This window comes from Coregonus lavaretus (assembly GCF_964263955.1).
Source record: "Coregonus lavaretus genome assembly, contig: HAP1_SCAFFOLD_6028, whole genome shotgun sequence".
Lineage (NCBI taxonomy): Eukaryota > Metazoa > Chordata > Actinopteri > Salmoniformes > Salmonidae > Coregonus > Coregonus lavaretus.
Window position 1 is genome coordinate 18,272 of NW_028162672.1, and position 17,348 is coordinate 35,619.

A 17,348-nucleotide genomic window follows, 5' to 3' on the forward strand; every position below is an offset into this window, starting at 1 on the left:
CTATCAGTAAATAAATAATCAGTAAATTAAAATAAAATAAAACAATTGTGCCATCTGGTTTGCTTAATATACTGTATGTGAAATGATTTATACTTTTACTTTTGATACTTAAGTATATTTTAGCAAATTATATTTACTTTTGATACTTAAGTATATTTAAAACCAAATACTTTTAGACTTTTACTCAAGTAGTATGTTACTGGGTGACTTTCACTTTTACTTGAGTCATTTTCTATTAAGGTATCTTTACTTTTACTCAAGTATGACAATTGGGTACTTTTTCCATCGCTGCATTTATGCAACAGCTTCAATGTGGGCACAATCAGAATGCGGATAAAATCTGGACAAAGGACGCATTTTAGCCCAGGTGTAAACGAGGCTTTTGGCAGTGCAGGGCACAGATGACCATGTCCGGAGTTGGAGCGCACTCCCATTGGCTAAGCGAGCGCTACGTGTACGTTACAGCAGCGACAGGTACGTCACATGTTACAGTTATCTTTCATCATCGGAGAGGAACCACAGACGCTTCTTCCACTCAACCAAAACGTTCATTCTGAGGATATTATCGATGTTTCACGGTGATAACGATTATTCTACATACACGGGAATCTTACTTTCATTTTAAAGGTAAATTAAGTTTCAATTTGTTGTCCATTCCCTTTTTTCTTTATGGAAATGTATGGAAGTTGTATCAATTTAAGATGTTCACAGTTTTTTCAACATTTCAAATCAAAAGACCCCTTCTTACTGATAAACATGATATACAGTCCGGTCCATAATTATTGGCACCCTTGATAAAGATTAGCAAAAAAATACTGTATAAAATAAATAATACAAATACTGAGCTATATTGTAAGCTCACGAAAGGGGGGAAATTATATTATTTTATACTAATACAATTGCTCAGAGAAATATATTTTTTGTAACAAGTAATATATATATATATATATATATATATATATATATATATATATAATATAAAATATGAAAGGGGTCAAAAGTATTGGCACCCCTGTTTTCAATACATTTCAATATCTAACCTAGCGAGGATAACGGCACTGAGCCCTTTTCTAAAATGTTTTATGAGATTGGAGAACACATTGGGAGGGATCTTAGTCCACTCCATACAGAATCTTTCCAGGTCCTTGATATCTGTCGTCTGCGCTTATGGACTGCCCTTTTCAATTGAAACCACAGGTTTTCAAAGGGGTTAAAGTCCGGAGACTGAGATGGCCATTGCAAAATGCTGATTTTGTGGCCAATTAACCATTTCTTTGTGGATTTTGATGTGTGCTTGGGGTTATTGTCTTGCTGGAAGATCCACTTGCGGCCATGTTTCAGCCTCCTGGCAGAGGCAACCAATGTCCTGGTACTTGTTAAAGTTCATGATGCCGTTGACCTTAACAAGGGCCCCAGGACCAGTGAAAGCAAAATAGCCCCATAACTTCAAAGATCCACCACCATATTTAACAGTAGGGATGAGGTTTCTTCTTCATAATTATGTATTGCTCTTTTGAAGGCCAAGCCCACCACTGGTGTGTGTGGCCAAAGAGCTCTATTTTCATGGATTGCTAAACGGCGTTGGCACTTGGATTGGAAGCGGTGCTATGGTCAGATGACATGAAGATAGAGCTCTGTGGTGGGTTTTGAGTCGAAAGAAGGATGCAGACGCATGCAGACACAGTCAAATCAAATTCTATTGGTCACATGTGCCGAATACAACAGGTGTAGACCTTACCGTGAAGTTCTTACTTACCAGCCCTTAGCCAACAATGCAGTTTTAAGAAAATAAGAGTTAAGAAAATATTTACTAAATAAACTAAAGTAAAAAATAAAAATAAAAAATAACACAATAAAATAACAATAATGAGGCTATATACAGGGGGTACCGGTACCGAGTCAATGTGCGGGGGTACAGGTTAGTCGAGGTAATTGAGGTAATACGTACATGTAGGTAGAGGTAAAGTGACTATGCATAGATAATAAACAGCGAGTAGCAGCAGCGGCGGGGTCAATGTAAATAGTCAGGGTAGCCATTTGATTAATTGTTCAGCAGTCTAATGGCTTAGGGGTAGAAGCTGTTAAGGAGCCTTTTGGACCTTGGCGCTCCGATACCGCTTGCCGTGCAGTAGCAGAGAGAACAGTCTATGACTTGGGTGGCTGGAGTCTTTTTAGGGCCTTCCTCTGACACCGCCTGGTATAGAGGTCCTGGATGGCAGGAAGCTTTGCCCCAGTGATGTACTGGGCCGTACGCACTACCCTCTGTAACGGCTTGTGGTTGGATGCCGAGCAGTTGCCATACCAGCCGGTGATGCAACCAGTCAGGATACTCTCGATGGTGCAGCTGTAGAACTTTTAGAGGATCTGGGGACCCATGCCAAATATTTTCAGTCTCCTGAGGGGGAATAGGCATTGTCGTGCCCTCTTCACGACTGTCTTGGTGTGTTTGGACCGTGATAGCTTGTTGGTGATGTGGACTCCAAGGAACTTGAAGCTCTCAACCCGCTCCACTACAGCCCCGTCAATGTGAATGGGGCCGTGCTCGGCCCTCCTCGATCAGCTCCTTTGTCTTGATCATGTTGAGGGAGAGGTTGTTGTCCTGGCACCACACTGACAGGTCTCTGACCTCCTCCCTATAGGCTGTCTCATCATTGTCGGTGATCAGGCCTACCACCGTTGTGTTGTGGCAAACTTAATGATGGTGTTGGAGTCGTGCTGGCAATGCAGTCATGGGTGAACAGGGAGTACAGGAGGGGACTAAGCACGCACCCCTGAGGGGCCCCCTGTTGAGGATCAGCGTGGCAGATGTGTTGTTGCCTACCCTTACCACCTGGGGGCGGCCTGTCAGGAAGTCCAGGATCCAGCTGCAGAGAGAGGTGTTTATTCCCAGGGTCCTTAGGTTAGTGATGAGCTTTGAAGGCACTATGGTGTTGAACTATTGTGGGGCGGCAGGTAGCTTAGTGGTTAAGAGCGTAGTGCCAGAAACCGAAAGGTCGCTGGTTCTAATCCCCGAGCCGACTAGGTGAAAAATCTGTCGATGTGCCCTTGAGCAAGGCACTTAAGCTCATGTAAGTCACTCTGGATAAGAGCATCTGCTAAATGACTACCAAAAAAAGAATATGCTGAGCTGTAGTCAATGAACAGCATTCTCACATACAGTGGGGAGAACAAGTATTTGATACACTGCAGGTTTTCCTACTTACAAAACATGTAGAGGTCTGTAATTTTTATCATAGGTACACTTCAACTGTGAGAGACGGAATCTAAAACAAAAATCCAGAAAATCACATTGTATAATTTTTAAGTAATTAATTTGCATTTTATTGCATGACATAAGTATTTGATACATCAGAAAAGCAGAACTTAATATTTGGTACAGAAACCTTTGTTTGCAATTACAGAGATCATACGTTTCCTGTAGGTCTTGACCAGGTTTGCACACACTGCAGCAGGGATTTTGGCCCACTCCTCCATACAGACCTTCTCCAGATCCTTCAGGTTTCGGGGCTGTCGCTGGGCAATATGGACATTCACCTCCCTCCAAAGATGTTCTATTGGGTTCAGGTCTGGAGTTCTTACGGAGCCACTCCTTAGTTGCCCTGGCTGTGCGTTTCGGGTCGTTGTCATGCTGGAAGACCCAGCCACGACCCATCTTCAATGTTCTTACTGAGGGAAGGAGGTTGTTGGCCAAGATCTCGCGATACATGGCCCCATCCATCCTCCCCTCAATACAGTGCAGTCGTCCTGTCCCCTTTGCAGAAAAGCATCCCCAAAGAATGATGTTTCCACCTCCATGCTTCACGGTTGGGATGGTGTTCTTGGGGTTGTACTCATCCTTCTTCTTCCTCCAAACACGGCGAGTGGAGTTTAGACCAAAAAGCTATATTTTTGTCTCATCAGACCACATGACCTTCTCCCATTCCTCCTCTGGATCATCCAGATGGTCGTTGGCAAACTTCAGACGGGCCTGGACATCCGCTGGCTTGAGCAGGGGGACCTTGCGTGCGCTGCAGGATTTTAATCCATGACGGCGTAGTGTGTTACTAATGCTTTTCTTTGAGACTGTGGTCCCAGCTTTCTTCAGGTCATTGACCCCACGAGGTGAGATCTTGCATGGAGCCCCAGACTGAGGGTGATTGACCATCATCTTGAACTTCTTCCATTTTCTAATAGTTGCGCCAACAGCTGTTGCCTTCTCACCAAGCTGCCTGCCTATTGTCCTGTAGCCATCCCAGCCTTGTGCAGGTCTACAATTTTATCCCTGATGTCCTTACACAGCTCTCTGGTCTTGGCCATTGTGGAGAGGTTGGAGTCTGTTTGATTGAGTGTGTGGACAGGTGTCTTTTATACAGGTAACGAGTTCAAACAGGTGCAGTTAATACAGGTAATGAGTGGAGAACAGGAGGGCTTCTTAAAGAAAAACGAACAGGTCTGTGAGAGCCGGAATTCTTACTGGTTGGTAGGTGATCAAATACTTATGTCATGCAATAAAATGCAAATTAATTACTTAAAAATCATACAATGTGATTTTCTGGATTTTTGTTTTAGATTCCATCTCTCACAGTTGAAGTGTACCTATGATAAAAATGACAGACCTCTACATGCTTTGTAAGTAGGAAAACCTGCAAAATCGGCAGTGTATCAAATACTTGTTCTCCCCACTGTAGGTGTTCCTTTTGTCCAGGTGTGAAAGGTCAGTGTGGAGTACAATAGAGATTGCGTCATCTGTGGATCTGTTTGGGCGGTTTACGAATTGGAGTGGGTCTAGGGTTTCCTGGATGATGGTATTGATGTGAGCCATGACCAGCCTTTTAAAGCACTTCATGGCTACAGACGTGAGTGCTACGGGTCGGTAGTCATTTAGGCAGGTTACCTTAGTGTTCTTGGGCACAGGGACTATGGTGGTCTGCTTGAAACATGTTGGTATTGCAGTCTCAGTCAGTGAGTTTGAAAATGTCAGTGAAGACACTTGCCAGTTAGTCCGCGCATGCTCTGAGTACACGTCCTGGTAATCAGCCTTGTGAATGTTAACCTGTTTAAAGGTCTTACTCACATCGGCTACGGAGAGCGTGATCACATAGTCGTCTGGAACAGCTGGTGCTCTCATGCATGCTTCAGAAGGCATTTAGCTCGTCTGGTAGGCTCGCGTCACTGGGCAGCTCGCAGCTGGGTTTCCCTTTGTAATCCGTAATAGTTTGCAAGCCCTGCCACATCCGACGAGCGTCGGAGTCGGTGTAGTAGGATTCAATCATAGTCCTGTATTGACGCTTTGCCTGTTTGATGGTTCGTCTGAGGGAATAGCAGGATAAAAAACAACAACAACAAAAAACATATTTATTGAATATTAAAACATACAATCTACTTGCAGTGAAGCCGCTCAACATTTACATTACATTCAGTCATCTAACAGACTCCCATCCAGAGCGACCCACAAGGGCACATGGACAGATCTCCCACCAAGTCAAAACGGGGACCCGAACCAGCGACCTATCGGCCACCGGCCCAAGCGCCCAACTGCCAGGCCACCAACCATCCAATATCCTCCCACAGTTCCCCAAGAGCTGCCCATCAACCATCCGAGAACCCCCCCCAAAAAAACTACCTCTCCCTCCATTCCCCCCCCCCCCCCCCCAAGCCACCGTCCCCCAATGCAACAACAACAACAATCAACAAAATGAACAAAAGAGAAAAAAGAGAAGACAGTAAACAACAAAAACAAAAGACATCGAGGACAACAAAATCATAACAGCAAAGACAACAGAATACGTTTGAGTGCATGTGTGGCACTATTTACATGTGTGTATGTGTATGTGTGTGTCCGTGTGTGTGCACTTGTGTGCGTTTGAATGCTAGTCTGTGTATATGCATGTGTACACGCGTACAAACACCTGCGCGGCATCAGCCTCAGGCAAACAATCACAGCCCCTCAGTGTCATTCGAACATTTCTTATAAGCGTCCCGATTAGTGTCCCGCTCCTTGAAAGCGGCAGCTCTGTTCTTTAGCTCAGTGTGGATGTTGCCTGTGATCCATGGCTTCTGGTTGGGATACTGTATGTACGTACGGTCACTGTGGGGACGAAGTCATCGATGCACTTATTGTTGAATCCCGGAACATATTCTAGTCTGTGCAAGCAAAACAGTCCTGTAGCTTAGCATCCGCGTCATCTGACCATTTCCGTATTGAGCGAGTCACGGGTACTTCCTGCTTTAGTTTTTGCTTGTAAGCAGGAATAAGGAGGATAGGATTATGGTCAGATTTGCCAAATGGAGGGCAAGGGAGAGCTTTGTAAGGGTCTCTGTGTGTGGAGTAAAGGTGGTCTAGAGTTTTTTTCCTTTTGGTTGCACATTAAACATGCTGGTAGAAATGAGGTAAATCCGATTTAAGTTTGCCTGCATTAAAGTCCCCGGGCCACTAGGAGCGCCACTTCTGGATGAGCATTTTCTTGTTTGTTTGTGGCCTTATACAGCTCGTTGAGTGCGGTCTTAGTGCCAGCATCGGTTTGTGGTGGTAAATAGACAGCTACGAAAAATAAAAATGAAAACTCTCTTGATAGATAGTGTTCACCCATGACTGCGTGGCCAAGCACGCCTCAAACTCAATCATCAAGTTTGCAGATTACACAATAGTAGTAGACTTGATTACCAACAATGACGAGACCGCCTGCAGGGAGGAGGTGAGGGCTCTGGGAGTGTAGTGCCAGGAAAATAACCTCTCACTCAACGTCAACAAAACAAAGGAGATGATCGTGGACTTCAGGAAACAGCAGAGGGTGCACCCACCTATCCACATCGACGGGACCGCAGTGGAGAAGGTGGAAAGCTTCAAGTTCCTTGGCGTACACATCACCGACAAACTGATATGGTCCACCCACACAGACAGTGTGGTGAAGAAGGCACAACAGAGCCTCTTCAACCTCAGGAGGCTGAAGAAATTCGGCTTAGCACCTAAAACCCTCACAACCTTTTACAGATGCACAATTGAGAGCATCCTGTCGGGCTGTATCACCACCTGGTACGGCAACTGCACCGCCCACAACCGCAGGGCTCTCCAGAGGGTGGTGCCGTCTGCCGAACGCATTACCGGGGGCAAACCACCCGCCCTCCAAGACACATACAGCACCCGATGTCACAGGAAGGCCAAAAATATCATCAAGGACATCAACCACCCGAGCCACTGCCTGTTCACCCCGCTATCATCCAGAAGGCGAGGTCAGTACAGGTGCATCAAAGCTGGGACCGAGAGAATGAAAAACAGCTTCTATCTCAAGGCCATCAGACTGTTAAATAGCCATCACTAGCACATTAGAGGCTGCTGCTGCCTATTGAAATCACTGGCCACTTTAAGAAATGGAACACTAGACACTTTAATAATGTTTACATATCTTGCACTACTCATCTCATATGTATATACTGCATTCTATTCTATAATATTCTACTGTATCTTAGTCCATGCCGCTCTGTCATTGCTTGTTCATATACTGTATGTATATATTCTTAAATCCCATTCCTTACTAGTTTTGTGTGTAGTGGGTATATGTTGTGAATTGTTAGATATTACTTGTTAGATATTACTGCACTGTCGGAGCTAGAAGCACAAGCATTTCGCTACACCCACTATAACATCTGCTAAACACGTGTATGTGACAAATAAAATGTGATTTGATTTGGTCTACAGCTTATCATGAGGTACTCTACATCGGGCGAGCAAAACCTAGAGACTTCATATCAAAGGATATCAAGGATCTGGAAAGATTCTGTATGGAGGAATCGTCTAATATCCCACCTAATGTGTTCTCCAATCTCATAAAACATTTTAGAAAAAGGCTCAGTGCCGTTATCCTCGCAAGGTGAGGTATTGAAAGGTATTGAAAACAGGGGTGGCAATAATTTTGACCTCTATATTTTGTAGATTTTTTTTAAACTTAAAAATCTTTCTCTGAGTAATTGTATTAGTATAAAATAATATAATATCCAACTTTTTTTGAGCATACAATATAACTCAGTCTTTATTTTATACTGTATTTTTAGCTCATCTTTATCATGGGTGCCAATAATTATGGACCTGACTGTGTGTCATGTTTATCAGTAAGATGGGGTCTTTTGATTTGAAATGTTGATGACAACAATTATTGTTTCATTTTCAGATGGATATAGGCTCCTATGTGGGGGGTTAGTTGTAACTCAGTACCTAAAACCTTATATGGTATTTAGACAAATTCACATAATTATATAACGTTTCACTTCTTTACATCAAGTTTAGCACAACAACTTAGATAATACCTTAGAAAAATCATTTGGTCAATTTTGGTCAATTTTGGGTTTTTGGTCAATATGACATGCCTAAAAGATCAAATGTAAATATATTTGTTGTCAATTTAGTGTATTATCATCGAAATATCTGTTTCAAATGTGTTTTTAGTTTTTCAATTACCCTTCATTTTTACCATTGAAGACAGTGTTACATTTACCTGCAGCCATTTACATGGAACCCTGCCTACTGGGTCAGTTGTGATGTTTCACTCCCTCCACTTTCGGTTAAAAAAATGTAACGACTGGTATGGCCTAGAAATGGACTTACAGTGTGTAATGGTAGCTGCCATATGTATGTTGTTTGTATAAAAATATTATCAATCTAACCCTAATAATATTTTCATAATAAGAAAAAGCCTAAAAGTGTTACTTTGTTACCCAACTCCCCTATCATCACCCCTAATAATCCTGAAGTATTTAAGAAACATGTTGAATGAAATAATCCTGAATGTATACTTTCTGTAAATACAACAATGTGTAGTTGGTTTTATGATGTGAAAAAACTGTTAGAATAACTTGCTGTATAGCAGAACAGCCCCTTGCAGTGAATTCACCTGTTACCATGGTACATGCATGGTGTCTGATGAAGCATAACAGTAGAGGCCAACAGCCTCCACACAGACACACGTTACACATCATAGATAGCCTATATCTCAGACAGCTTTACTGTTAATCTCACACAGCAATCTGCAATTTAAAGGAGCAATCTGCAGTTGCGACATCTGCGATTGCTACATGGAACTGTTGTACCCCATCAGAACCCAGAATATACCCTTGTTTTACTCAATTGTTTGTAAACTATTTAATTGTAAACAAACACTGTATAGCCTCAAGGCATGGTTAAAACTATAACTGTGATATCATGGATGGTCTGTCCTTGCATTCATAGCTCTGTTTATGAATTTGAAAGTGGTAACATTTCTTCAGCCCCATCCCTCAGCGGTTTACCAAATCAGTGGTGGGGTGAGCGCTTTGTTTTTGTTTGAACTGCAGATTGCCCTTTTTAGTTATGAGATGGAGTACACAGAGCAAAATCTCTCTCCCCAAAATCATGCTGTTCTTTTCTGGCCCCTGTCTGTAATAAGAGAGTAACCTTGAGTTGGGTATTATCTTGGGCCCTGGGTAGCCTGCAGTAGGATAAGAGAGGTGGACACACTGGCTGATTAGATAGACACTGTGTTTCTATCATTTGTCTTCACATCAAAAGAAAATACATCTTCATTTAAAACAGCGAATAAAAACAATTCTTAAAAAGGCCATATTTCTGTCTTAATGTAATGCATTCCTCATCATTAATCATCATAAACAGCAGGTTTAGTTCCATTAGTTAATTACAATGTAATAACAGTGTAATCAGCGTTTTATAACTTCATTGGGTTTGTCAATTCCTAGTGGTTTTTATGAGTAATAAGGACTCAAACTCAAGTACCCCCTGTATATTGCCTCATTATTGTTATTTTTATTTATTAATTTTTTTACTTTAGTTTATTTAGTAAATATTTTCTTAAAACTGCATTGTTGGTTAAGGGCTTGTGAATAAGCATTTCACTGTAATATAATATAAATAATTGGTCATTTAGCAGACGCTCTTATCCAGAGCGACTTACAGGAGCAATTAGGGTTAAGTGCCTTGCTCAAGGGCACATCGACAGATTTTTCACCTAGTGGGCTCTGGGATTAGAACCAGCGACCTTTCGGTTACTGGCACAACGCTCTTAACCACTAAGCTACCTGCCGCCCACTGTAAGGTCTACACCTGTTGTATTCGGCGCATGTGATAAATCAAATTTGATTTGATGATTTGAATTGAGAGTGGAAGGGGAAAATGGTGATCAAAAAGCTGCATATTCCAACTTGTGAGTTGAAACTAATCTGTAACACTGTAGCCCTCAGGGCAAAGGCCCTGCCCATTGTTTGCTTATCTTTTCCTTGACAAGTCCTTTCTATAACCAGTTGTTGTGTCTGTTGTCTTTCAAGGCTGTTGTGAGGAAGAGGGGTAACTGAATCAGGCTGAAGGATGAAGTCTAAAGGGAAGGCCGCTAAGTCATCCAGAAAACCCTGGACCGAGGCAGACCTGGACCCTGAACCAGAGACCAGTGAACCAGGCACCAGCGAACAGGAGGGTTCTGAGGCCTCGGTCTGTATTGGAGGCTCCTGGAGAGGCGTCTTGAGGGGCGGGGACTGCGAGCGAGGTGGAGGCGCCACCCACGGCCCCCACAGACGCCGACGGTTTCACAACAGCAACAGAGAACGCAACCTCCGGCGGCTGGAGAGCAACGAGCGGGAGCGCCAGCGCATGCACAAACTTAACAAGGCCTTCCAGGCTCTCAGAGAGGCCATCCCGCATGTCAAAATGGACAAGAAGCTCTCCAAGATCGAGACGCTGACGTTGGCCGAGAACTACATCAAGTCCCTGACCTCCATCATCCTGGGGATGTCCAGCGCCCACCTGCCCCCCGGGGAGACACCGACAGAGGCTAGTGCCGCCAGACTGCTCCAGTGTTACCAGCGGCACCTGGAGGAGGACGGGGATGAGAGCCTGTCTCAGTTCCTCACCCAGATCCACAGCTTCAGCGAGCAGAGCTAACAGCTAGCTTCAGTTCCTCACCCAGATCCACAGCATCAGCCAGGAAAGCTAACAGCTAGCAGGTGCTAACTGCACAGCCAAATAGTTGAAGCATCCAGGCTTGACTTGGGGAGTGAATCTCAACTGAAACCCGTCTCCCATATTGTACACTGCTACTGTTTATGATCACGGCCAAAAGTAGTGCACTGTATGGGGAAAGGGGGTCATCTGAGATGCAGCCTTATACTCCGACAAGCTAGTGTGCTATAGTGACATACCTGACATCACCATGCACTAAATGGAGCACACAAGAACTTGCCTCAGTAACTCTAACAGACAGACAGGCAGACAGACAGTGTCCTTCTACCTGACTGGCTGGCTGAAGCAAAGAGCACCAGCAGCCTGTGGACTATGCCAGACTAGACATAGGCCTAGCCAGAACTGTGACAGACAGAATCCCCAAAGGACCATGCTATAACTTCTAGAACAGTGGAACTTAAAGTTCATCTCATGTGGGATTCTGATTCTGATTGGTGGTGAGAACCAAGTGTGAACAGACTTCTGACCGGCCCAAGTCAAAGAACATACCAGCGCCATTTTATTTAATCTGTTTTTTTTCATAGTTTTTTTTATTTTCTGTCATTTTTCTAGCTGGCGATTAACTGTAGTTACCTGATTGGTCAGAAATGTAAAATAACTGATTGTCAAAGTATAGTTCTGTCACGTTGTATAATGATTAGAAGACAGGCGAAGGAATACGTATTAGGGGTTTTATTTACTCCACCCAACACAAACACGTAATATACTGTATATCAAAGGGATGTAACCCAAACAAAGAGCGAGGTGTAACCTCTACACAATACACGGGACGAGACCCGTAAACAACAAGAGCACTATACACGGTACTCACGAGACCAGCGGACATGGGACAATAATCGACAAGGACAACGGGGAACAGAGGGCACATATATAGACATACTAATCAGGGGGAATGGGAACCAGGTGTGCGTAATGAGACAAGACAGTCTGGGGTTGGTGGTAACGATCTAGTTCAGTGACACCTAGAAGGCCGGTGACGTAGACCTCTGGAGCTGGTGAATGGAATGAGCAGCAGTACCGGTACCGGGGGGATCCGTGACAAGTTTAATTCTCCAGCATACACTGTAGCCCACAGGGCCCAAGCTGTGTAGATAGGACAGGCCACCCCTGCTGTAGTTAGGACAGGCCACCCCTGCTGTAGATAGGACAGGCCACCCCTGCTGTAGATAAATAAATGTTTTCAACCTTTTAGGACCCATGTTTGTTTTCCTAGCTGAGCACTGCCTCTGGACACAACAGTCACATACAGGACAAGGACATGCTTACCTATACTGGTCCCACATACTTTAGTCAAATACTGTCCTGTTTTAGGAAGGGAAAGAAAACACACCGTAATTTAAATGAAGTGTAAATTATTAGAAACATATTTGTAAGTATATATTTTTTGGGGGGTGGGGGGTTTACACAGTTATTAAATTGCAGAGTGGAAGAAAGGTAGGTGGGACAAACAGTTTGAAGGGGGAAATTGAACTCGTGCCTCTGGTGGGGAGAGGAGTGTATATGCTTTTAAGCTGGCAGCGTTACCGCTAGACCACAGGCTCTGCACAGATCCAAAACGTACAGTATGTGTTGACCTCAGTTGTTTTATCTCTATGACCCTATGGTATCTTGTGTTTTTATAGTTCTGGAAAATCACCTTCTGTAGCTCAGTTGGTAGGGCATGGTGCGTCCAATGCTAGGATAGTGGGTTTGATTCCCGGGACCACCCATACGTAAAACATATGCAAGCATGACTGTAAGTCACTTGGAATAAAAGCGTCTGCTAAATGGCATATTATATTAGAACAGTGGTGTGTGTGTAACAGGTGATTTTGATATGGAAGACATATTTATGTTGCTCTTACAATGTGTGTTTGAACGATACTTCTGTAATATCTTTGTAAACCTGAGAGTTCTCCTGAGACTCCAAAAAAGTGTGAATTGAAAAATGTAAAACAAGAATCTTCCTTATCAATAATCACATTTATTGAGAGGACATTGACCATGCACACTATTAGGAAGGAATAAATATATACACCGATAACAGCCTGGTTGGGGTTAGGACAGTACCTGCTTATAGTATTCTAGTTTACACTATAATCAATAAAAGCAATGGAATCCTCAAATGAAAAGTCCTCCACTAGACTTATTACAATTATAGCTTGGGATCTGAAGGGGGTACACTAGCATGAAAAGCATGTGTCCCTCCTGTACTGTAGTAACAGCAGTATGTAGTCAGTGACATTATCAAACAATGCCCTTTTTGTATTAGGAAATGCCATAGGAAGATAAAGTGACAGTATTCACAGACATCCAGTTTTCTGTACAATTAATGATTTGTAGTTGCAGTATATCAGTCACTATTGGATCTTCATCTTTCAGTTCCAGCAGGAAGATGAATGAATGCCCAAACGGGATAGTTTCAGCCTTTGTGGTTTATAGATAATAGTTAATACGACTTAATATGACTGATATTTTACGTTTTTTATATATCAACGTACAATTACCCAACCTTGAAATATCACAATTAAAACATTTATACTATACTCGCATACAGATTTATAACAAAAATATATATTTGTTATTTCCACCTACACCTGTGTTGCCTGCCAGTCAGTACTGCTACAATCATAGGAGGTCAAAAATATGCAGGTAATAGTGTTAACTCTTATTTTCCTGAGAAATAAACAAATTAACTTTTAAGCCTTTCAAAGACACATCACTTTCCAAGCAATTCACACTTTGTTCCAGTGTAGAACTACACATTGCACATTTTTCATGAAAATAAGAATATATTCTTTCTTTTCAAGAGTAACATGAAAATGTTATCGGAAAAAAAAACTGTCCCCTAGGAACATGGACATAGAAACTATTAATCAAAGATACAAACCATTCAGGGGAAAGGCATATAACTGTAAAAGCGTAATGTGCTATCAAACATTAATAAACAAAATTATTCTCGGTAAATAAACCCTTATTGTTTTTGATGTGGCTCCAGCAGGTACAAAGCAGGTACAAAGTAGGAAGTATAGTAACTTCTTGGAACAGAATCAGTCAAAAATACTGATACTGTCTTACCGATCACCCAACTTCACAGAATCATACATCACCCACCATCACAGAATCATACATCACCCACCTTCACAGAATCATACATCACCCACCTTCACAGAATCATACATCACCCAACTTCACAGAATCATACATCGCCACCTTCACAGAATCATACATCGCCCACCTTCACAGAATCATACATCACCCCAATCACATTGAATACCCCAGAAAACACTTCTTACATTCTTTTTAAAAGGTTAAACCCATCACCACCATAACATAAACAAAACATCTATTCACATACAGTACTGTACACACATACACACATACACACCTACACACATACACTCCTACACACCTACACACACAGAAAAAAAAACTTAAACCAAACAAAAACAATAAATAAAACAAAAAGTTATCTTAAGACCACAGATTTAAATAACAATGATGCAATGTTCAAAGACTGAGTGACACTGTTTAAAAATGACTAGTGCGCTATGTGGGAAATGTTGAACATGACCTGCTAGTTGTGAAGAGAGAAGGTGATTGGCTGAGTCAAGCTGAGGGCACAGAGCTAGGGTTCAAAGGTCATTGAACACATCCAGGTGATTGGACAGAAGAAGAGTTTGACTTCAGACACTTAGAGGTTGAGGCTGGAGCTGGGAGCTACAGTACAGTGTGGATGGTGGAGTAGTTGCATTGTGGCGTTTTTTTGTAGAGAGAGTTGGGCTGAAGACAGAACAGAGATACAGTGTCCACTGGCAAATACTGTATGTGTGTGAGTGTGTGTATGTGTGTGTGTGTGTGTATGTGTGTGTGTGTTTGTTTGTGTGTGTGTGCGTGTTTGTTTGTGTGTGTGTTTGTGTGTGTGTGTATGTTTGTGTGTGTGTGTGTTTGTGTGTGTGTGTGTGTGTATGTGTGTGTGAATGTGAATGTGTGTGTGTGTTTGTGTGTATGTGTATGTGTATGTGTGTGTGTGTTTGTGTGTGTGTGTGTATGTTTGTGTGTGTGTGTGTTTATGTGTGTGTGTGTATGTATGTGTGTGTATGTAAGTGTGTGTGTATGTGTGTATGTGTGTGTTTAACAGCTGACAGCGTTCCCATTCTCCTCCTCTGTGTTCCTGAAGGGGACCAGGCTGCGGGGTGGAGGGGGGCGGAGGGGGTCCCTTAGGGAGGATGTCAGGGAGGGCATACGGACACGGGGAGCCTCTATGGAGTTCCCTCTCACAGTGATGTGGTCCCAGCCACCCTGAGGAGAGAGAGAGAGAGAGAGAGAGAGAGAGAGAGAGAGAGAGAGAGAGAGAGAGAGAGAGAGAGAGAGAGAGAGAGAGAGAGAGAGGGAGAGGGAGAGGGAGAGAGAGAGAGGGAGAGAGAGAGAGAGAGAGAGAGAGAGAGGGAGAGAGAGAGAGAGAGAGAGAGAGAGAGAGAGAGAGAGAGTCAGACAGCCCCCCCACCAAGAAAACCTTTCTGTTGAAAGTCATTGGTGTCTCAGAAGCAGGTTGGTGGGTTAGAGGTAAGGTTAAGGGTCTCACCCCGATGCCGTAGTCCCAGGACTGTCCCTTGGGCTCCATGGGCTGAACCCCAAGACGGTGACAGACTGTCCCACAGCTCAGACTGTGGCTGCCTTGCACCTTGTCAGCTATGATCCACACCTTCACAACAACAATGAGAAAGTCATTATCATTCATTACTGCCGACAACAACCACCCAGGTTTTAGATTGTAGATTCTGCTCACCTGGTCCAGAGGTCCTACGGAGACCTTCCGTACATTGTTGGAGATGTGTTCCCATGACGATCCCTGGGGGTAGCTGGGAGTCAGGCCCTGTCTGAACCAAAGGTTACCTGGACGGAGAGCACCAAATTAAAATCATGACAAAAATAAAGAAGAGATGGTTCAACTAATAGACGTCTGGCAATAATAAAGGTACATGTCATAGTAAGTCATGACATTCTTGTCTGTAGTACCATTTTGATCCACAGTGTAGACTGATGTCCTCCCTACAGACACCTGTTGGAGCTTCTGCCTGGCTGGAGAGGGGATGTGGTACCAGCAGACTCCTGCAGGTGGCAATAGTACATTAACCAGCCAGTGATTAGAGTACTTTCATCATTAGGTCCATATCTGTGATAGGAACCAGAACTCAGAGAGAGGTAATTAAGCTATTACTGTAAAGCACTTTATGACTGATGTAAAAACGGCTTCAAAAATACATTGGAGGGATTTGACTGAACTGTTGATTAGCAGTAAGACACAACAGGACTGAAAGGAGGACCCCTGGGTTCTGTCAGAATGTGTGGGTTCTGCATGATTCTCTGACTGACCTGCAGGGCTCTGTGTGGACACGGAGCTCCTGTAGAAGGCAGAGCCATCGCTGGCGATGGCCCACACCTGGTTGGCCCCACCGATGGAGATAGACTTAAAGGGCTGGTCTGTGCCCACGTGGAGCCACGACGTCCCCTAGAAACACACACAACCACTTCTGTTATCAACCACAATGTCTGTGTGGACATGTGTGTTGTATGTTTCCATATTGTGTGTGTGACTCACGGCAGGCGTCAGTAGGGTGACCCCCAGTCTACAGAGCACGTCTCCCTTGTTACTGATGGCCCACAGAGGGATCGGCTCAACACTGCTCTGAGCTCCACACGGGATGATGGTCACGTCACTCAACGGGATGGGTGGGACTTCCTGCCACGGCCCTGTGGTCGTCAGTTTACACTTCCTGTCAGAGGAAATACAAGGGTTGTTCAAATAGGAGTTAAGTTGCACCTAGACCAGTGTACCAATAGTTGAATTAGGTGTGTAAGTACTGGGCTGGAGCAAAAACATGCACTCCCTGTGGGTCCTCAGGACGGGGATTGAAGAACTCTGCTCTAGACGCTGATCTAACGTCAGTTGTTTTGTTTCCTTCCCCCAATGGTTAAGGTTAGGATTTAGGTAGAGTAAAACTGATCCTAGATCTGAGCTTACAGACCATAGTGTGCTTCCTAAACAACCAGTGATGAGGGAACAGGGCCATTGTTGTGTAGTAACATACAGTACCTGGCCCATCGCCTACGACGAACAAAGTCCTTCAAGGTCTTGTGGCCATGATACGACCTGGAAGAGTACATACAGAGGGAGGGAGAGAAAACACAAGATAGTGATGGAAACAAACGCACATCATGGCTGCTTTCATGCAGGGAAAGGATTCAGCTTGGTATGCGATAGATAGACCAATGAAGATGTATTGGGGAAGGTTAGATATACTCACGTTGGGAAATCAGCTGCGTATTGCCAACCCTCTCTGTCTGTCCCTCCGGAGATACCGTAGTCAATGGCCCAGTCTGTCACCTGATA

The 17,348-nt window shown here is 43.6% G+C and overlaps 1 protein-coding gene across 1 annotated transcript; it reads left to right on the forward strand.

Moving 5' to 3' along the window:
• The first annotated feature begins 518 nt into the window (after positions 1–518).
• On the forward strand, positions 519–15,015 carry LOC311119026 (class A basic helix-loop-helix protein 15-like). The gene is made up of 2 exons (XM_084193781.1): positions 519–627; positions 10,288–15,015. Exon 2 carries the CDS (start codon positions 10,328–10,330, stop codon positions 10,895–10,897), a length of 570 nt encoding a protein of 189 aa, XP_084049907.1. The 5' UTR covers positions 519–627; positions 10,288–10,327; the 3' UTR covers positions 10,898–15,015.
• Positions 15,016–17,348: the final 2,333 nt, after the last annotated feature.